General features: G+C 39.5%; 1 protein-coding gene across 3 annotated transcripts in view; it reads left to right on the top strand.

Annotated features, from left to right (window-relative positions):
* The first annotated feature begins 1226 nt into the window (after positions 1–1226).
* Positions 1227–23004, top strand: part of cfap299 (cilia and flagella associated protein 299) — an 81364-nt gene continuing 59586 nt past the window's right edge. For 2 of the 3 annotated variants that reach the window (XR_014280304.1, XM_082556088.1), the window contains exons 1-3: positions 1227–1419; positions 3565–3707; positions 20679–20769. Coding sequence is in view for 2 of the 3 variants with exons in the window: in XM_082556088.1 (XP_082412214.1) it covers positions 1312–1419; positions 3565–3707; positions 20679–20769 (342 nt within the window). In the remaining variant the exon portion in view is untranslated. The remainder of the gene's footprint in view (positions 1420–3564; positions 3708–20678; positions 20770–23004) is intronic. The other variant, XM_082556089.1, reaches the window with a different exon arrangement.

Here is a 23004-nt window from a genome sequence, read left to right as displayed (position 1 = left end):
TTCTGCAACAAACATTTTAGGAGCTCAGTTTACATTGCTACCTGCTCAGGGTTTCGGGGTTCTCTTCGGTTCCTCAGCTGCTGCTGACCGAGAGTAACAGCTTCTGCAGTAAAACTGTACAGTCCATGCTTATATACATACATCCAAATCTCTTTAACACGTACGCTATTACAACAAAAGCTTCTCACAGGGGAAATAAATACCCAGACAAACTTTCTTTCTTTTTTTTTCTGTTTTTGAAAAAGTGAGCTGGCGACTGTCCAGAGTGTATCTTTGCACCTTTTGTCCAACTCAGCCAGGATAGGCTTGAGACCCCTAACTAACTACATAAGAAAACAATGGATGGTCCTCTATTGTTGGTGCTTTGTTTCACAAATGACACAACAGTCTATGCAGTTACTTTTTCCTGAAGACAGACTGTTGATGAGCTTCAGACTGTTTTTCAAGAGCTGCAAGCTTCACTGTATGGTCTCAATTGAAAGTACATCCAAAAATTAATTGGGTATCTGGGTGTATAATGTGCTCTCTTAGAGTGTATTGTGGGCATCTAGGAGGTTTAGGAAGTCTAGGTTCAAAAATGTTCCACACTATAAGATGATAGTTTGGACAAAAGCTGCTTCCTCTGCATTATCTACCAACTCTATCATATTATATCCAATTAGCTGTCCAGTGTGCACTTTAAAATCTGGTTTCCAGGCCCTTAGGTGACAGGTAAGCCTATATTTTTATTCCTTTTTATCTATGGAATGTCCTATGATCCAATAAATCAGGAGATGCTGGTTTGCATCCTATGTGGACCATTTTTTAATTGTAATTTTTTGTCTTTTATTTTATTAATTATTTTATTTTATATTATAATATATATAATTTAACAGTTATAACAATTAGAAAAAAATATAAATATTTTATAGTTATATATAATGATATTTTATTTCTATAAATATTTTAGGTGTATTTAAATTAAACTGTGTAACACAATGCTCTTTATTTCTACCACTAAAATAAAAAATATAAATGACTGGAACCCGCCTTCCTTACCTCACAGGTGAATTCTGTGCGTCGTTACAGGGCAGCTGCTTCTCCCGCCTGTTCACAGCTAAAATCATTACTTGTGTGTTTTGCTATTTTTTCTGAAGGAATTGTATTTTTTCTTGGACGGTTCTTGTTATAAAAATGATCTCAAAGAATTCCGGTTTACATAAAGGTTAAACGTGATGTCGTCAACTTCCGCTTCCTGTCTGATGAGAAGCCGGTAAGGCGGTTGCCATAGCAGCGTTTTCCAATACTCACGAGCGCACACGCACACAGAAGATGGAGTACAGCAAATTCAGCCGTTTTCACGATTCTCTAACACAGTTTAAATGTTACGAGGATTACCTGGACTCAAAAGTCACGCCACTGGATCTGTTTTACTTTAAAGTGAGTAAAAAGTACAACTTTTATAAGCACTTTTATCCTACCTATCACTCCTTACACCCCGCTATTTTGTGGCATTGCGCCTCAGAGCCGCACTGACTGCACTACAATTTCTTCATCAATCTACAGCAGTGAATTTTATTAAAAAATAACCATAGTCTCTCCAAAATTACCAGGACTCCTTCAATTCGCCACGTATAAAACCTGCCTTCATTAGCTTGCTAGCACATCACCTGCTTCTGGTACGTTAGCCTCTTGGTATGTTGCTCATCTAATGTCGCTCCGGTGTGCAAAGCAAGAAAATAAATTTTACACGCTTTATACAAATATTGGCCATTTTTAGCTACGTACTATCCCGACATTAAAAATATACTCTTAAAAATATGAAAATAACTTCATGGGTGTTTTACAAGGTGTTTACCTGTTTACCTGTGATCAACCAAACATAGTTGACAAACACTTGTCTGACTTGTGGCATATACTATACATCAAGTGTTATTTTCATCGACAGTAAATATCGTCTTAAGTTAATATCTGTTTGTTACTGCTCTCTGTTATTTTTTCTGCATTGGACTTAGTTCGCTTGTTTCATTAAAAGCAGATTTGACTTGTTGGTGTAATTTCAGTAGTTCAACGCTAGGTGGTAGTCATACCAAGGTTTAGAATAAAACCAGTAACTCTTTATATTCAGTCTGTGGTTTAAACTCTGAATTTAACAAGCAGCTATCATCACTCCAGTCTGCTTGGTTCATGCGATAAAGTAGAGAAACAGTTACTCGTATCACATGGCAGTCGTACCGTTTCAAAGCCACACAGACAGTACAACGGGCTGTATTACATTTTGTTGTTGTTGTTATTGTTGTGTTGTGCTCGCTATAGACCACAGATTATTTGCACAAGTAGCACTATTGTATATGAAATTATAATCCATCCATCCATTATCTTCCGCTAAGGTTAGGGTTAGTTATTTTCATATGTTTTTCAGAGATGAACGAAAGACTTAGGAGAAGTAGCTTTCAGGCTGTATATTATCAAACATATGTCTTTAAAAGGCCCTAAATCGCATTTGTTCTTTCTTTCATGTTGGTCTCTTAAGTTTTTCGAGCCACGTATTCTGCTAAATAAGTTGAAAATGAACCTGCCCTTTAGAAATCAGCAGTCCTGCATCCGTCCAGCAGATAGCGCCCATGCTAATGAGTTATGTGTCTGCTGCGGAATTGTTTGAACACCTGTGTCCACATTGAGAGAACAACGCCTATCTGACCTGATAATCAGCTGCAGTCAATCATTCAGATTCTTCCCTGTGTTGTGACACAGCACACTCAGCCCAGGTCATCTGGAATGTGTAGTTGTGTTGAAAAGGGCCAAATCTGGATAAATCCGCTAATTATGAACCCATTTATCACAGATCATGTTATTCCGGTCTTCTCTCTGAAATGCCGTATATTACAAAGGGATTTCCACCTTAGCTGATTAGTGTAGATCCTGGTGTGTTCGCTCAAATCATCTGTTTGAGTGGATTTTCAGGCCAATTTTAGGACCAGCAAAGGTCTGAGACTCATTTCTGGTCAGCCACATCAAAGCTGAAGGAAAATATAACTTTTCCTCTTGGGTGCGGACACAGGCCCGGCTGCTGGGATTTTGGGTATGAGGACATGTGGCAGAAGCTTTGATCTAACAAGCCACTGGGTTTGACGGCGAGATTTGGTTTTTAGATGATGACTTTATGGCTTTGCTTTAATGACAGCAGGTTTGCAAGTGACGATCGGAATAATGTAGCTAAAAATCCCTGCTGACATACATTAATGCTCACACTTACAACAGAAATAGATCTGGAAATAGGAATGAAATCATCCTGAACCCATAAAACTAAAAATGTGGTGGTGTCGGAGAGCAGGTCATCGCTTCCATACTTTTAGGCAGGGCAGTGAAATGACACCTTTCAATCGAAAGACAAGCGTGACAAGTAAATCCTAAAAACCAGCTGAGAAAATTTCAAGTTTTATCTGTCAGTACTCTTGTGGTGATTAGTGAGTTGAGAGGCCACAATTTGTAAATTCGGCACTGCAAACGTCTGACAATATCCAGCCTTGACTGTAAAGCATGCTCCCTCTTCTTCACTGATTCTTCTTCTGTTCTCATCTCAAGCAGAAGGAGTTGGCCCTTAAGCTGGTGGAACACGGCCACAGGGGCACGGTCCTGAGCAGGGAGGAATTTGAGGAGAGGAAAGCAGCTGTGCAGGCTGCAGAGGCTGCAAAGAGCAACGCTTTCTACGACAGGAGCCGGCCAGTGTGAGTTAACTTCTCACTGACCCCACTGTGCTGTCTGAGGTGTTGTCCTTACGACTGACCAGGAGAGACAGATTCACACAAAGCACCAGTTAAATGCTAGAAGAGGTTGGGTTATATTTGGAAAATTAAATGAGGCTGTTTACAGTCCGAATGTGGTCAGAGGATTTTAAAATCAGTCACAGTGGAAAGGGGAAAAAAAAGTTACTGTTCTGTAGTTCATTATATTCACTTCTCATTTAGTGTGAAAGAATAATATTTTAGTTGAGTGATCCTCAGTCTCTTCCTTGGGTCTTTTTCTGTAGTTGCGGTTGAAGCCAGGGGGCTCCCCGTGAATCAGTTTCTGTGCTTGAGCTGTTTCCATTCCTAACCAGATCTTATATCCCGAGCCATATTTTTGTCAAAGTACCAACTTTTCTGTGTAAACAGTGTCACAGCTCACGTCAAGCAAATTTATTTGTCTTTACTGTTGGGGTGTTTCACATCGTTTCAGATTTGCAGGGGTGCATAATGAGAAGGAAAACCTAAGCTCCATCTGGTGGACTTTGATCCCTTGTTAAAGCAATAATATGTAACTATTTTCTTTTTAAAATAACAACTTCAAAATCATTTTGATGGTACACTGACTTGTAATAGGGCGAGCGGCTTCTCTTTCAACGCCTGCTCTGGCAGTATGTAACGTGGGTGAGTGGGTACAAACCTCCGAGAGAACTGTGTTGCCAAGAACACTGAGAGCGGAGCTCAGCAGATCAGCTACCGAAGACACGGTGCCCAGCAGCAGACGACTGGTGGAACAAGAGGAAGCGGCGTGCAAGAAAGCTTTAGAGGGGTAAACTGATCGGGCTTCTATAGAAGTTTAAGATTAGCGCAACCAGGTTAGCTAGTCCTGTGTTTGTTCCAGCCAAATTTTGTTCACTGTATAATAAATTATACCCGCTCCAGCTAAGATTAAACACACAAAAGGAAACAAGGAGCTATTTAGCTTTCTAATGATCAAAGCTTGGCTCAATAACAACTTGCCGGACTCAGCATTTTAGCTTGATTCGTCTTTTTCAAGTGGGCCAAGACTTGAAGTCTGGGAAAAACAGATGATGGCGGGTCTGCACATGTAGGTTGGTGCAAGAACTGCGCTGTGATTAACAACTGTTCAGTAGTAGAGAAATATATTACAGTCAAATACCCACCGCTGTGTCTTGTTTGATGTTTGGCTGCGTTAGCAAAGTCAGGATGTACTCCAGTGTATGAACAGGGATTATTTATTATATATACTGTTTTTTTTTTTCTTTTTTCTTAGACATAAGCTCCATCTGTTGGGTTAGCTTACTGTTGTTTTTACACATATCTTGACAGATACGGTAGTAGAATTAAAACTTCCACAAGGAAAGAGCTTTTTAAAACCTTATGTTGGCACCAAACCTTTAGTTTTTTAATTTTGGGGCGATCGTGGCTCAAGAGTTGGCAGTTCGCCTTGTAATGGGAAGGTTGCCTGTTCGAGCCCCGGCTCCAACAGTCTTGGTCGTTGTGTCCTTGGGCAAGACACTTCACCTGTTGCCTACTGGTGGTGGTCAGTGGCGCCAGTGTCCGGCAGCCTTGCCTCTGTCAGTGTGCCCCAGGGTGGCTGTGGCTACAATGTAGCTTGCCATTACCAGTGTGTGAATGGGTGGATGACTGAATGTGTAAAGCGCTATACAAATACAGGCCATTTACCATTTAATACGAACCATAAGTAACCGAATAAAGGTCATGTTTTTATTAAGGCTTTAAACCAGACATTAATTTAGGTGATGTCAAAGTGGCTTTGTCCATCCATGGTGTCTCTGGCTGGATCCATTCTACCCTTGTTCAACATATATTTTGGCTAAACCACCAAGGCACAGCATCCATGGCAGCAGACATCTACACATTCACCAGTAAGTTCTGCTTAACACCAACAACAGGTGGAGCTTTTAGACTGTTACTGAGCAAAACTCTAAAAACAAAACAAAGTACTGTAGCTCTCAGCAATTTTGTTTGTGGCAGATGATGGTTGTCAGTATTTCGAACCTCACCAGTCTGACTGGGTGTTCATCAGTATAAAGCTACTTGCATTTAATCACACTGTGTATTCATGCAGTAGTGTTCAGAAGGAAAGTACCAGTTTGTTTTTCTCAAATGATGGAGATGGTGTGCAGGTACAATTACACATGAGGACACAAGTATTTGCCCCTCACTATTAATAATAAATGTTTGTCCTTCTTTAACAGAGCAAGAGATTTTTAACATAGCACTTTGAAACATACTTTCTTTAGAAAGCATCAATTATTTCTGTTATTTCTGATTGCTTTCAGACAAAAAAAAAAATACCAGGGCCAATGTTATAAGGGATCGTTAGCTATTTTTAGCCATAGCACAAACCGCTGGCATGCAATGATATTCTTTAATTTTGCAATGCTCTAATCTATAAAATCAAGTTAAGACTAAGGGATTTTTTTCCTCCAATTTACGTAGTATCAAAACTTCAGCAAGAGTTTGAGATGTCACTTGAGAAAGCATCATGTTAAACACAAACGAAATCAGCAGAAAATGCATATACAAACTTATCACAGTGTTTTCAAGTGTCAAGAACTGAAGCGAGAAGTATAATCAGAAATTCAAAGAGAGCCACACAGTGCAGCACCAGTCTGGCAGAGGTAGGAAGCAAAGATTTGAACGACTGGGGGAAAAAAGTGAGAGATGTGTCTAAAGACCCAAGAACATCTGCCAAGACACTAAATTACTTAGCCAAGTTGTAAATTGTAGTCTCAAAGGAGACAATCATTGGCACCCTGCACAGTAAAAAAAAAAAACAACAACTCCACTTCTGCAAAAGAGATGCCTTCAAGCCAGACTGAAGTATGCTAAGGACAACCTGAAGACAGATTATATATACTGGAAGTCTGTCCTTTGGTCAGATGAGGTGAAACTAGAGCTCTTTGACCCCAGAGACAATGTTTACATTTGGAGAAAGAAGGAAGAGATGTACAACCCAAAGGACACCATCCTCACAGTGAAACGCTGTAGAGATGCTCAAGTGTGCCTGGAACACCTTGAATTCTGTCAGGGTGGAAGGAATCGTGAAGAAAGAAGGATTCTGAAAGAAAAACTCAAGCAGTCAGTAGCAAAACTGGCTCTGGGTCATTTCTTTATCCTCCAACACAACAGTGAGAATGTCACTCCCTCCAGAAGACCAAAGTTAAAGTTACTGACCGGCTTGCACAAAGCCCTGATTTAAATCCCATTGCAAATTTGTGGGGTGAACTGAAGACCAAGGTCCATGCCAGAAGATCATCAAATGTTGAGGAGCTTGAGAGATTTGCCAAAGAAGAATGGATTTGCTCAGGAGGCGTGTTTGAGAGACTTGTCGAAAACTGCAATAAATGACTGCAGGCTGTTATTCAACAAAAAGGATTCACACTTGAGTATAAGCATCAGGGGGGTAATAATTTTAACCCTGCTAATTCTTGGTTTTTCTGAAAAAGAAATCTTCATTGGGGGGCTAATAATTTTGTCCTCATCTGTAAAAAAAAAAATACAAATGAAGCAAGCAGTAACTTGACTTTGTCTGATATCAACTGAAAAATTATTATGTTGACATAGACTTACTGTTTTTGAACCGCAACTGTATATGAGTCATGTTTTGTTTTGTTTTTTAATTTATGCATCATAGGTCACTATATCGTTTAGATTCTCCCTGTGGCTATGAGACACAATTTCTGTCTTCCTGAATGAACCATGTGTTGGAAAGGAAATGCATTTTTGGCAGAAGTTCTGCACTGTTAATAAAAGCCTGACAGGTTGTAAAATTAGATTTTTTTCCCTTATAGCTCTGATTTGCATGGCTGCATTTTTTTCAGCACTTTATATTATTTTAAAAAGACAGAGAAAATGAGACCAGCTCATCAACTTCACATCCTCTGACTTTTGTTTGAACAAGGTCTCCCTGTCTGTTTAAATTTAGATATAAAAAAGAATCTTAACAAAAATAAGCCAAAACTACAAATTGAAGTCCTCTATATACTGCCCGGGATAGTGATCACACAGATATTTGATAAAGCCAAGTGTTTGTGGTGTCTACTTTGATGACAAGCCAGACAGGTAACATCATATACACACACACGCACGCACACACACACACACACACACACACACACACACACACACACACACACACACACGAGTATCCAAACATTTACCTGCTAGGTGTTGAATTTGATTGAACCCTCAGATGGTTATCCAAACGTGCAGATGTCTCGTCGTTCCCCCTCCCCATGGCCCCCTAAACATCAGTGACACTCGTGAAATGGGAGCCTCCACACCTGCAGTTACAGTGATATTAGGGCACAAAGCCTTTCATCTTGTCCCAACAGGATCCACGGAAATGTTGTACTGGAACATTGGGATGTTATACACACAGTAGTCTGTTCCCTTTCCAAGAGCTACATCCATGAAACCGTTTCCAAAGGCTGTGATCATATTTGTAAGCTCTTAACAGTGTTTGGACTACAGAATTGGATTCTTCACATTATCCAATCAGACCGATTTTAATGAATACTCCAAGGACGATTGATCTTTGTAAAAGCTTTTGTTTTTAAGCGGCTCTGAGAGATTTCTAGCTTGCTTCTTCTTAGAGGACAGCAGCTGTTGTCAGCTTGGATTTACAACACTTAGAATGGATTATGTCCCGTAGTCACCGTGGAAAAAAACCCATCTCCCTGTCCATGAAGTGTTCTTAAAGGATTCATTCAGCATAATCAGCTTCTCAGCTGTTGATTCATATGTTGACTGTGTTTCAAACAACTGTCTCTTCTTTCTTTTTTTTTTTGTAAGAGCTTTGAGAGCAAAAGGAGGCAAGGAGGAGCTTATATTGTAAAGTTGACCGTACTGTCACCCATTAGTTTGCTTGAAGGCTTGAGTCAGCAAGCCTTCTGCGTTTTGGCTATTGCCATCTTGTTTATTTTAAACCAGGTGTCACGTCAGAGTTGACATAAACTCATAAATTCAGCTGGAAAATGGTTACTGGGTACTTATGGTTAGACTTCTTTTACCACCACAGAAGTTTCCTGATGTTGTGCATTAGAATGTACTGCCCAACATCCACACTTCTGCATTGGCTTCACTTTTTTTTCAAAGGTTTAGAGAGTACTTTGTTCATTTAGGTCCCAGTTACAAAGGCCTTGAGACTGGTCAGCAACCGTCTGGTAACCACTGGTTGCTAGGACAAAATGTGTATTCCCAAACCAGTAGTTGATTGGCTGCTGGAGAATTCTGTCTGTTTCCAGGTGAACTTGGTCGCAATGAGGGTGCTACACAAAAAGCACTCCTTGTGATTGCTTCGGTTGTTCGCAGATTTCTGCAGTTGCACAGAAGACTGATCTGCAAACACTCATTGTTTACTCTCTTTACTCTCTTTGCTTACCTCTAATGAAACATGGAGAAGTGTGATGCAGTATGCAAACATTTACTTTCAAAGTTGTCTTACACCAAATGTGTTGTTGCTGCATTCAGCATATTTCAGTAGGTGCAACTTTTACTTTAAATGTGAGCATTCAAATTTCTGGTTTGCAACACACTATTTCAAGTTTCACTACTTTTTGGCGAGGTGTTTGCGAGTGTTGGCAGACTTGTGATTGCAGCAACATGCTAGCAACCAAAGTAATCGCAATGATGTTTTTGGCACATTTTATACCAAGTTGAGCAATCAGTTACACACTAGCGACTGTCTGCAATCTCCAGCAATCACTTGGTCCAACTGGTCATGGAATACAAACTTTTACACACACATACACACAACTGCCTCTGTAAATAATGGGCCATAGCTGAAATACGCCTCACTCATACATTTTATGCCATATTTTTCTGAGCTGACTTAACTCTAGCAAATGATTTTTTTTTTAATCCCGTCAAAGGTATTTAACAGACGTGTTACATTATTTCAAAAAGAAAACTCTCCATGTGGGATCTGATTCTGTTCTCTGTCAGTGATAGCAACGTTAATGTTAATTTTATTGCATTAAATTTAATCCTTAAATAATCATCTGCTGTATCAGCTGTCTTTGAAGTTTTCTCACACTTTTATTAGTCAGTGTCTGACCCACTCCGGTGCCAACAACCTATAGCTGACTGAGCACCTTTTCACCCCCCTCACGTATGTCTTTTGAACTGATTAACAGCTTTCATAGCTTTCCCACACTTGGAAATTTGACATCCTGTAAAAGACCTTGACATGACAGAAAAAGAGCTGTACATCATTTATAAACTTTCCCCATCAAAGTTGCACGTCTGAGCTGCGTCCCCCTCTCTGTCTAAATGCAGATTTCTCTTTCCTCTGTGGTTTTTCTGATTGGATTTCCACCACACAGACCCCTTGACCTCCTGTTGTGGTCAGATTGTGAAAACATGGGCCCCAGGATGCAAAGTACCACCTGCAATGTGGCTGAACACAATCAGTACAAGGCTCTGAAAAACGACTTTGGCAACAAAGACTGGCAGCAGCACGGTAAACAGAATAAATGTAGTTGTTGGCTGAAAAAGAAATTGTTTTTCCGTATTTTCAACAAATCACTTCTGTTTGCTTCAAACATGTGTTCTTTCCTAAAGATTTCTGCACCTGCATGCTTCTCTCATGGCACTTGGTAGCCATGCTGTTTTGGGAATGCCTTTTGCCTTCTCTGCAGGCTTTAACCTATGTCTCCCAAGGCATGTCTTTTTTGACAGTTCTGTCACTACTCTGTTTTCTCCCCCCTTCCTTTCTCTTCTCTTCAGCCTCCCTGGGCTCTCTTAGAGACCTTTAGTGCCTGCAGGTGTATAAATAGAGCTGTTTTCAATTAAGGCCTAACCTCAACTATAGCGTGCATCTGATCAATGAATGCCCCTGCACCTGTGGTAATAAAATACCAGGGGAGTGGAGATAGTGCAGTGAATGCTAATCAGATGTTGCCCTGTTGTTGCCCTGTCTCATTTTTTAGAACAACAGGCTCCTCCTGACTGCTTGGCTGTGAAAGAGGGGGGCTTTGCCAACACATCACAAAAAAGACTGAACAAAAGAGCTGCTGCTCTCATCAGACATAAATGAAATTCAATATGTGATTTGGAAAAGGAAACTTGGATGAATGGGATGCTTAGTGAGCTGTATGGATGTTTGGCTTGGGGGAAACCAAAGGCGTTATCAGAATTTGCAAATAGTTTTAGTCTCCTGGCTTCGATTGGTGGTTCCATTTTTTGATGTTAAAATAGATTTGTTAAAGGGAAAGTTTCCCACAAGATCAAATGTACGTATTTTGTCTCTGGTATGTAGTGTTATTTCTCCATTTATATAGATTATTTGGTTGTCAGTTGCTTAGTTTTGGAGATAACTGACTTGAATCTTGAATATAAGGGATCTAAATGGCAAACATGTCCCTGTGCAGAAGTAAACATGATCTAACCACGATGCATGGCTGTCAGATTATTTCATTTATATCTCTGGCTTCATAGATTTTGAAAAAAAGATAGTGAACAACAACTTATTGAAGTTCCAAAAGAAACTTCTCTTTGTAAATGTAGAAATCTTTTTAAAGTAGGCTTCCTTGAACTCTGTGCTGGTGACTGAGTTGGGCTTTTAGGGAGAGGCAAATGCACTCCTCTGTAAAGGAAATGGGTGTGCTTGATTTTATGACATGAAATAAAAGAGAGCTTTGCAGTGGAAACGAATGCAAAAAGCAATATTTTTATCCCAAATGTCTTGTTTTCTTTATATTGGAAGTTATGGTTAATTAAATTAAAATCAGATGAATAGCCCAGCCCTACCCCTTACTGTACCTCTCACCATGTGAAGGCAAGTAAAGAAGCTCCAACATGAAGCTGCTAACAAGATTTGTAGATACTTTTTTTGTGTGCTTTCTGGAGAGAGACATTTGTGCTGAATTTGTATTCTTAATCCAGTTCACGCCAAAAGGAACTATTATAGCGAAGCTGGCCTTTTAAGATCCTATCCAAATAGTTCAGTTAATGAATATGTAGTGTTGTGTTCTTTATCAAATATTCGTACTCATATCATCAACCTGCTGCACTTTGGAAACTGCTTTGTGTTTAATGTGTGCAGAATACATCCATGTCTGGGGTCTTAGTGTTGCATTTTGCATCAGGCAGGACTAACATTTGACATAAATTCAGAGACAAACAAGAGGAGCAGCAGAGCGCTGCTGAACAGACGTGAGGCCTCGGTTTCCCTCCGCTCTGGCTCTGACTCGGGCTCAGAAGTCCATGTCAGCATATGTCCTGACCTCGCGTGCTCACGGCAGTCCTGCGAGGTTTCCATCAGGCTCCCCGCGATCTTCCTACAGTCCAAACCACAGCCACGCTCATTGTCCATTGTGCTGCTACGTTTTTACAGTCTGCCTCAAGAATTCTGCGCTCTCTAACTCTCTACTCTATATTAAAAGTGAGCTATCATTTGTGGTGCCAAGTAAAACCAGTGCCACGAACACGCACACTGCACATTTCACTGCGGATCCAACCTCCAGATACTTAGCAAAAATAAGTTTGTGTATGTGACTGACATGAGAAGCCTCACAAAGCTGATCCCAAACTCTCTCTTTTTTTTTTAAGAGAGCCAAACCCCCCGCCACTCTCCTCCACTGCTACTCTGGTGAGGGCCCTTGGGCGACGAGGTTTTGCAGTCTCTATTACATGTGCTGTCAAGCCAATTGCCTTGCTTGCACTTTGTGATTTTGGACGGGTGTGTAAATTTGGAGCTCTCCACTGCAAGAGCTGTCCAGAGACAGACATCCTGCAAGGCTTAAGCTTGCCACCACATCCCTTCATGGACCTCACAAATGAAAATATATGCCACTTTTTAACCAGCTGGTGCAAAAGATAATAAATAACAAGCTGTCATTTGACCGAAATGTTTCCACATTTTCTTTTCGTGTATCATATTAATGATTAATAAAACAGATGTACCTGCTTACTGCTACTTGTAACACAGTGCATCAAAGTGTTGTCACTCGCTTGCTTTCCTGGAGTTTTCCAAACAAGCCAAATTTTAACAATAATACTCTGAGAGTATTTAGTGTTTTACATATATTTCCATTAGTGTCCATGTCAACATTTGCAAAAGAGATGACGGCAAATTTTAAATTCTGTAACTTTAATATCCTAACACATTGCTGTTGTAGTTTAAAAAATAGAGTGAAGCATAGGAAAAGTTTAGCTACCTTAAATAAATATATAGTTATATTTAAAACAATACTTTTATTATTCTGTGCAAACAAATTGCTTTAAAGCTATAGAAAACAGTGATTCAGTCTCTGGTGATTCATAATATCTGACTCATAATATAGCTTAGCGGCCCTAATGATGTATACAAGTAGTTTTCTACATCATAAGGTCTTAGTATTTATGTATGCTATAGTTGGTGGAGTATTGTTATGGATTCATCAGGCAAGATCTGATGGAATTGCTTTAGTTTCCATCCATCCATCCATCCATCCATCTATCCATCCGCAGCTTGTTTGTGTCTGGGTCATAGGATTAGCAGTTTAAGCAAAGACTAATGGAGTGTCTAATTGTTTTAATTCAGTTTAGAAGATAAGCAAACTTAAATACCAGCTCCTGAGTAGTTACACTGCTAAATAAGAAGAAATTAAAAATAGAGCTCTGCAGGCTCCATTGTGGCACTGCTTTGCTTGAGTCAGTGCTAGCATGTCTACATATTGAAGCTCTCCACTGCCACTTGGAGGCACTGCCAAAGCATCAAGCAGCTGAAGTTCTACTCTTAATTATGTTTGTGTTGGTTGTGTTACAGAGAAGACGAAGAGTTTCTTAGAAATAGTCTACTTGCTTGTTGGTGTGATTCCTATTATCCTTCTCTTTGGGTAGTTTCAGTAGAAGTGCAAATGGACACCAACACAGGACCATAAATCTGCTGTAAAAAAGTTGGTGCTAAGGAAATTCTTCACTAATCAGCAGCTGAAATTGGTTGAAAAATAGTTTTAAATGATTTCATATGTGTTGCTTTGGATTACAGTGTAAGCTAATAAGCTGATGAGGAAGAAACCACATTGCTGACATGTGCACTGCAGAAAGTCATTCAAGGATGAGAGCTCGCCCTCTCATTTTAGGACTAACAATTGGGTAGATTTTCCAAAACTTTCACGTTTCCTGTTGCTCTCTTTAAATCTACACATCGGATTCAAATTCAAAACATGGATTTGAATCATTGTAGTCTTACTCTTTTTCTGTTGTTGTTTGGAGGACATTATCCTTCACTGATTACAGAGGATTTGCTTTGTATGTTTCCCAAATGGAATACATCTTAATATGAGCTCCGCTGAAAAGAAATGACAATGACTCCTTTGATCCACATTTAGAAACAAGTACTTTTTAGGCAGGCGGTACACAATATGTAACCCCCACAACTCCGAAAGCCAAGGTGGCCACAGTATACAAAGAAAAGTCAGGTATAATATCATGTATGCCACATGTGTAACTGATACATTCAGCTCATTGTAATCAGAGGTGACAGAGGATTTTATAAACCCCCCCAAAATAAAGTAAATTGTCATGCTGTGTGGAATTTCCCTTGACGTCCACCAGCCCAAAATAATATTTTCCATAAGATTCATTTTCCCAATCATGCCGAGGAAAAATATTCTGGTACAGTATGTGTTGTTTCTAAAGAAATCACTGTACTATTGAAAGTTCCCATCTGTTACACTGTTGAAAGCTGCAGGCTAATGAAATCTTCAATCTGCTAATCTTTCCTAAGAATAAAATAAGGAATTATTCTATAGCACCACACCTGTTACCTGTCATTGGATCAAATTCTCGTCCAGTGGCTGCATATTTATTTGCAAACCAGTGATTCCAAATTAAGGTGGAATGCTACTCCACTTTTCCAGAAAGAACTTTTTAATGACAGTCAATGGTGGGAAATATTTCCTGTAGCAACTTTTCACACATGAAAGACAGTTAGCTGTAGATCAAATTTATTGAGTGTGATAAAATTTCACAAGCCTAGAATAAAACAAAACAAATGTTATAAAATCAATAAAAATTAGGATTCAAAGTTTTTTTTAAGAATAGAGTCATTATTTTAAAAAATAGGACGTAAAGAAAATATACTGAAGGGAAAGATATGGGCTTTAACCAATTAATTTAAGCATGTTACAGTATTCTTGGTCTTATCTTAAACTATTGTATCTTCTGTTAAAAATGACAAATTATTTGTGGATGTCATCACTTACAGTATATTATTTTCCCAGAAAACTTGTTTGGGTTTTTTTCTCATCCTGTCAGCTCCGAAGTCCACTTATTTAAGTTTCTTCTGTCAGACTTTCTGCTGTTTTCTTGCATTAGACGTACTCTCTTACAATGCTGTTACCATTTTCTCCACTTGAGCTAGAGGTAAACATGTTTTCCTAAATAAAGAAATGGGTGCAGGGCAGTATATGGGTAGCATGTTCATGCTACTGCAGATGCCTGTTGGTTTTGATTGCGTATAGTGGAAAGAACAAAATAGGCCAGTGCACAACTTCATGAATCTGACAGTAATTTTGTGTATCTGCTTGTTTTTTGCAGGGTATGAACCTTTTTATTTAAATTATTTGGTGGTCCAAACTACAGCATATTTTAGTGGTAAAAAAAAAGTCTCACTGTGTATCTCTAGTGGGTGAGTGAGAGTGAGTGAGTGGACTGAATGAGCGTGTGTCCATGGCTGGGCTTGTGTTTGGGGCTTCCTGAGCCTTGGCCCCTGTGGGACATAGTCCCTGCTGGACTTTTCTGCCCCTCCCCCGGATACAGATGCTTGTTGGTTCCGGGGTACGTAACTGGCCCATTAAGGCAGGGGGGGGGGGGGTTCTCTGCCGGGTGCTGTGTGGTTCTTGGGCACCTGGGGCCCTTGAATCGTACCAGGGTGCCCGTTGCCTCTGGTTCTCTAGGACTCTCACCCTTTGGCCTTGGGCTCCCCATCTGGGGCCTACCTCCTTCTCTTGCTTGGATGAACGCACGGATGTGTGGTCTCAGGTCTTTGGTACTCCTGGGGGCTGTGGTTGGCGTGGTTGTCCTGTTTCCATCTCTGTCTGCCTCTGGCCTTGGGTTTGGGGGCAGGCTCCCACCCTTATCAAGTACATTTGTGACAAAGACATACATAGACTCACACTCTCTCTCTCTTTCTCTCACATTCACACTCACACTATAAGAACATTGCTGATTTACGTATGTGTGTATTTTCCAGTTTTTGGGTTCCAGGTGCTGTTTGTTTGCTAAGGCCAAGCTGTATGAGAAATTATATATAAGAATCTATAATTGTAATGCAGCTGACAAAGCTAAGATCCGACTGTTTTCTGTTGTTTTAACAAACAACATGGACTGTCAGATTTGTTTTTGTACAATCAAACAGTATACATAATCAAATGCTCTTTCCAAAAAGATATTAGAAATATGAAAACATGAATTCTCCAGTGCATCCAATAAGATTAGTCAGTGTATACTAATGAGAATAAATAGTGTAAAAACAACAGTTTAAGAACCTTGCAGCTCAGGAAGAAGCCGTCTGGGTTTTGGTATGCAGTGCAGTGGTGTGTTTACACATATATAAACACACTTGGAAGATATTGGTTATGCAGTAACAGCTGTTCACCCCCAGCAGAGGTGAACTAAACATTACATAAACTCCAGTTTGTAACACAGCGACCAGGAGTTTTTATTGAGTTTCTGATTGTGTCATATTTTCATGTATTTCATAATTTATTGAGTTGCAGTCAAGTTAACAGGAAACCCTGTTAACTTCATGGCAGGTGTTGTCGTTGCTTTTACTGAACACTGCAATGCAACATCTGGAGGGTGTGGTTGTTATGAGATGCTGTCAGTAGGTAGTGTTGCACGATATTCGCTCTGGATGTGTTTTTCTTTCTGTTTCATGCTTTAGGATTGCTAGCTATTTAAAAAAAACAAAACATTTTTGCCCACATATGCATTTTCTACTGCATACTGTTTTAGCTACTTTCTCACTTATTTAAATGGACTTACAAACTAGCATTTCAGTGTCAGAACCACAACTAAATGAACTTCAAAAAATGTTTATCAATCTTTGATGCAAAAGGCTCATTAAAAAAAATACAAAGAAAGAACGCTAGCAGTGAGCTCTTGCACAGACATGTCATTGGAATGGTGGTAAAGATCAACGTGACTGCACACTTGTGTCATCAAGCCAGCTACACCAGCCGTGCCAGGTTACAAAAATAAAGAATAAAACAAAACTGCAATGCCATCTAAAAGACTTGTGCACAGTTAAATTCATTCAGGTATATATAATAATATTAAGTGCATAGAATTGGTAGATGGCTTGAGCTGTTTTCCTAACAAGAGATAAAGTTACAACTGTAAAATGGTCAAAGTTGTAAAGTCCCGACTGTGGGCATTACACACTGCTGTGCAGTGTTTGGCATCCGATAAGCCTTTTAACGCCGCTAAGGCCACTACTTCAACTGGACTTCCTGGATCATATTTCGTTGTCTCACTGGTACCTTAAACCGCACCACCACTAACCCAGCCCCCTGCAGTGTTTTAATCCAGCCCCGTTTAATCGGTGTCTTTTTAATAATAAGAGTTCTTGTTAGGAAAATTTGTACAAGCAAAGTAGTGTTTTCGTTTTGGCGAGCAAGGTCTTAAAAGATTTTGAAATCCCAACTCAGGAAAAACTGTCCAAGTGTTAAAGACGCAGATACGCTGACACTTGCATAGCGTCCAAAATTAGATTTATGATGTTTTCTAGCCTTTCCCCCTTTGAACTGGCACACCAACACATATTCTTTGCAAAAGTAATTTCATATCTGCCGTACAAATGCTCTTAGACAGATTTATTTTTTTTCACAAAGCCAGATAATAACTGCTCACCTCCTCCCTCATTTCTTTTCTTTGAATTCCATGGACCACCTGCATGACCACAATCCAAAAACAAGACACTGGGGGCACATGGGTGGATCACTGTGAGAGTAATGCCTAGTCATTAGCCACTAATCAGCATCTTTTAATAGTGAAATTCTTGTTATTCCTAAATGAGGCTTGATAAGAAATTTGTTAATTGACAGGAAACTCAAAATCTCAGCGGTCCGGTCCATATGCTTTACTGAAGTCTTACTTACTGAAGTCTCCGTGACTGTGTGTGTTGCTTTAGCTACTGGATGGGGTAACCCCAGTCACTTGCCTCCGCAACACCTGTGTTTACTTTGGGGCCTCAGTCCCCATGACCCAGCAGCAATCCTTCACTCACTCAGAAGATGAAGTGAGCTTCTAGCCTCCAAGTATGTGCTGTCCATGCACTTTTACCACTGTGTGATTCCTCTAAGACTTTCATTATGGGGTACTGGCCAAATGACTAGTATAAATTACAATCTTGGTCCAAATTCTAGTAAAGTTAAACATTTCGATTCTGTTCTGTTTTACTGTAATGTCAAGTTAATCTAAGAGCAGAAACTGCCTGTTTGTCTGTGCTTGTTGTGGATGTTAAGGCTTTCTTAAAGTGCTTTGGGAATGGAAAGTGAATTTGAGGAGCCATTAATGTAGAATATAACTGAACCTGTCTGCTCTTTGGACAGTGAAGCAGACAGAACTGGATTCAAGATGGAAGAAACAGATTTATTACCAACTCACAGGTGTCTGCAGGAACGTTTGGGATCATTACTTCCTTTCACATTGCCTGTAAAGATCCAAGTACTGAACCTCAGTACACTGTTTGGTTCTGTTATGTGTCAAATATACCTACTAAAAGAATTGACCGCATATTCAGTCAGATCCTTAATTGAGAAAGATTCAGTGACTCCTCCTACAAAAGTAAAAATTATACCTAATTTAAATTTGGTGAGTGTCCCCTTTGAGGTTTTTTAGCAATTTTTATTCACACAGAAGGCAAACATCTGCCTTTGTGTCCCAAATTTCATGCTGACGCTGTGGTTTGAAATCTATTCCTCACAACCAGGTAATTCTCTCCGTGCTCATAGCACGTTTTTCGGCCACACCAGCACAGATAACCAGAAGAATGAGATGTGCCTTTGTCTGCTTTCCCAAGATCCAAATCAAGTTAAAGGTGCTGCTTCGGCAAAATGAAGACCAGCTCACATCACAGATAAAATATAGCGCACAAGTGCCCAGAAAACATTTTGACACTGAGTAACTGTTGACTGGAAGTATTTTCTAAATATCCAGTCTTGGTTAAAAGTTCCAAATTGGTTGATGAGCCCATGTCAAGAGGTGGTTCGGTGCAGATTAGTAAGAATTTTCTGTTGGATCTAAAACTTGACACCCATATAAGCACTAATATCAAAGAATTGAAAATAACACCCAGGTATTATTTTTAGTTATTTTAATAGATAGAACTTTATTAATCGCTCAGGTAGATTCCTCCGGGAAATTCAGTTTCCAGTAGCAGAACACGGAAACAAATGTTTCTTTTATTGTTGTAATCCTAATATGTTTGCCTAGGTCTCTCTTGTAAATGAGACATTAAGTCTCAGTGGAACTAATAAAATCAAACCCACAAAAATACATATAGCTACATGGTACAGACCATCCAAGAAGTTCTGCTCACTCCAAGTGAGTGAAATTCTGCCATTTTATTAGTGAGTTACTTAGCAATGGTTAGCATGTGCGTCTGTGCATTCAACCCATTCCATTTATAAATTCAGATTTGCTAACCAATCCGTATGGCGTTAGCGCGCCGCCATCTCGTCCAAATACTTTCACTCCTTGCAAAAAAATAAAAAATAACTAAAAAATAATGGCAAAAAAGCTTACTTTGGTCTGTTTAACTAACTAAAGAAGAAAGAACAGTTTGTTTGGTCTGTTTAACTAAATATTTTCTGAGTTGATTAACGACCATTTTTAATGGATCAATTTGTCCCACAATGCACTGTTGGGAAATGGGCTTTGATGATATCATTACAAATGAAGATGAAACTGCATAAATATAAAGTTGAATTTAGGTGAAAAAAATATTAAAAATCTTCATAGTTCAGTTCCACGTTATAAGTGAAATACTTAACTCAACACTACTTGAAAAATTGGGCATAATGCACTCATGGGAAATCTGTCGAGAATTTCAGATTTTGTTTGTGTTCATCACTGTTCCAGAAAGCTGAAGTAACACCGGAGTTGCACGTTCTACTTTATTGTAGCTTATTTAAAGGCTGTTCTGCTTCTTCTTCTTTTTTTTTTTTTTAAATTTACATTCTTTCTTCTTCATGTTTTACCACAACTGAGAAGTCACCAATGGCCTGTTTACTGCCTTTAAGATGTTAACTTGGTGTGGGTCTGATGAATGTTTTGCACAGTCGCTTCTGGATGCGTGCCAAAGTTCTGCTGCTCATACTGCAGTGTTAACTGTTCAAATATTAGTGCCAGTGTTTTTTCAGGTGTGGATACGTTTGTGTGCGCCAGAAACAAGTCTCCATGGAAACAGGCTGGCCTAAGTGTAAAAAGTAAAAAGTCATTGAACTCAGATATGATTAATAGCATCTTGCTGGAACGTTCTGCTGATTTTTGTACATTTAAGATGTATTTTAGAATAAAAACCCCTACTTATTAACAACTTAATTTGATACCTTCCGTTAAGAATTTATATGTGGAAGCGTTCTCAGAGCTAGATAAGCTTTGGTGAAGTGCTGTGGATGACATACTAGATGCTGGCTTGAGTCTGCGGGATTATACTTGCAAATTGAAAGGAAAGTCATGCAGACAGAGAGCGGAAATATCTCTCTTCTACAGTGTCAAAGGAGATAAAAAACAAATCAATGGCCAATTTTTAATTCACTTTTTCTTTATAATGTTTGATTATTTGCTCATGTTAGAGCAGAAGGGGGTCAGACTGCCCTGTAGCAACACGAAGGTGAAAAGCTTCCATTAAGAACCTTTAAGGCTTCATGTGACTTTTTTTCAGGTTAAGAGAAACATTTCAAACCGTTTGAGTGTTGTCTTTTCCAGGACACTGGCAAGTGCAGGAAAAGAACTCAAAGATAACTTCCTGAAAGCCCTGGCAGAGCGAGAGGAGGCCAACCGCAGTGGGAAAATGACTGTGAGTACATTATTACAGCACTCCAATTGCTACGTAATGGGATTCCCCTCAAATATTTCTGCAATTCCATTAGGATGGGAACAAAATCCATACTGTGTCAAGTTGAGTGGAAATGCCCTCCCCAGTTCCTTCCCAAATACCATGAGACCCGGCTGCCTACCCGTTTCTGATCCATAAAACTTTGTTTACAAAAACTCAAACTACCTGGTCCCAAGTTTGCTTTTTGGGTTGAACCACTAAGATCGTTTCTAAGGGGGGCCTCACCTGTGGGGCTGTGGTGCCGACTTGAAGTTATATAAACTTTTAGGGGAACACGCTCAGCTCAGTATTTCATCTGGCATTGCACAATAAAATGGAATGATTAGTCTTGCTAGTGAAGTGAGCGAAGCCCTACCCAGACCTGCTGTTTTAATGTCCTTTTGCAGATAACCAGTAAATTTAGTCTTGGACTAAAGTGGACCTTGGAGAACCTTTCACCTGTAAAGATTATCCCGAGATAATTGGTTTCTTGCATTTGTTTTTCTCCTCTCAGTATATTCTTTCATATCCTAATACATAACTGTTCTTTGGATGCATTGGTCCATATTCATTTACACTGAGCCTTCAAAATAACTGCCCAAATAACTATCTGGAAGTGTTACTGTGTTACCAAGATGGTTTCTAAGTGGCAGGACTTGCTTATTTCTGGGTTTTACTTACCCATCTGTCCAGTCTCAGACGTAGCTGTTGAGTGAGATGTTTTTGGATCACAGGCAAAACCTGTATGCTTAATTAAACCTAGATGCACTAGGGAAAGATTTCAGCTCGTGACCATGAAGCTGACTATTTTCATTGCAAACAGTTACTTTTAACATAATTCTCAGTCTTTACTTATATGATGAAAGGAATGTGGACCATTTGAGGGCATGTACACTGCATTGTTCTGCAGGGAGTGTTAGTGTTGATAGACTTCAAACGATTCACTTCCAAGATGCTGGAGTAACAAAAAGGAGTTTTGTTTGACCTCCATTTACCTGCCCCTGTGGGCTTTGCAATTATGAGATCACATGAAGTGCATGGAGGGGAGTAGGAGTAGTAACACCAAAAGCTTCCCTGCTGGTTGTTAACAGAGTAAACCCTACCATGTAAAAGCCCCCACTCCCCTTTCTTTTATCCCTTAATAACTTAAGCCAACTTTTTTCTTTCACAGAAACATCCAGTGAAAATGTATTATTTCTTCCTGCATGCAGAAAACAGAGTCATAATAAAAACAAGCAAACCGTTACAGTTTACATCCCTACCTCTGTTTTGCTGACATATTTTCCCACCTCTTCTTATTTTTCACCTTTTAAGAGTTCCCTTTGCTGAAAAATTGGATTGGGAAGATGTTTATTTTCCTTTCAGCTCTTTTCTGCTTAAAATTGAACCCACATTGGTGCGCTTAATACTCCTCCTCTTTGAAACTGTTTATGTAACAGGTCATCTTAATGCAGTTTGACGAAGCTTGACCTCATTGGTATATTTACATTACACAGATGTGTTCCAGAGACAACATTTGCACATGTGTCGACACAGAGTAAAACATATGTTGAGGCCAGTTCCATACATAGCTTCAGACTGGTATTGTACCATATGTATTGTTTATAATACATTCGCTGTAATCTGTTAGTGAGCGCTGATCCCAGTGTTATTCATAAATACCACACATGCTGTATTTCCATACTAACATGTGCAAACCCCCCCGAAAAGACACAAATACAGTCATGCTGCATGAAAAATTTGGGCTCAGTTTAAATTTCTTTCCTCTTCTCTCAGTTACACCTAAAGTCCCTTCAGTGAAAGTGTAAAACTACACCTGTTTGTCTTCGATAAGGTTCGATAGTAAGACCACCCGGCATCATAAAATGTCTCTCACACTGTTTAAAGTTAGCTTTTGGAAGGACTAGATTTAAGCTTCCTACCTGCTACGCACCTCAAACCTGAAGATCAGTCCCTCCAATGCATTCCAGGTCCTCGTGTCTTCATTTTCTTACTGTGCTCTAATGCAAAGCAGTTCTCGTCCAACATGTGTTTTTACTTTTTCCTTTCTTTTTTCTTTGTGTTTGCACATTATTATTATTTGAAGCATTTAATTTTAAGTGTGGTGCATGCTTTAAAAGACCCACAATTAAACACAGACACACTCAAACACTCCCAGCCTTTCTTCTTGGTCAAATCCACAGGGTTAAGTTTGTTGCTTAAAAACTATCACATTTG

The sequence above is a fragment of the Aulonocara stuartgranti genome (genome assembly GCF_965226115.1).
Source record: "Aulonocara stuartgranti genome assembly, chromosome: 12".
NCBI classification, from domain to species: Eukaryota; Metazoa; Chordata; class Actinopteri; order Cichliformes; family Cichlidae; genus Aulonocara; species Aulonocara stuartgranti.
The sequence above is the reverse complement of the archived record's forward strand: the minus strand, read 5'-3'. Positions and strand labels throughout refer to the sequence as shown.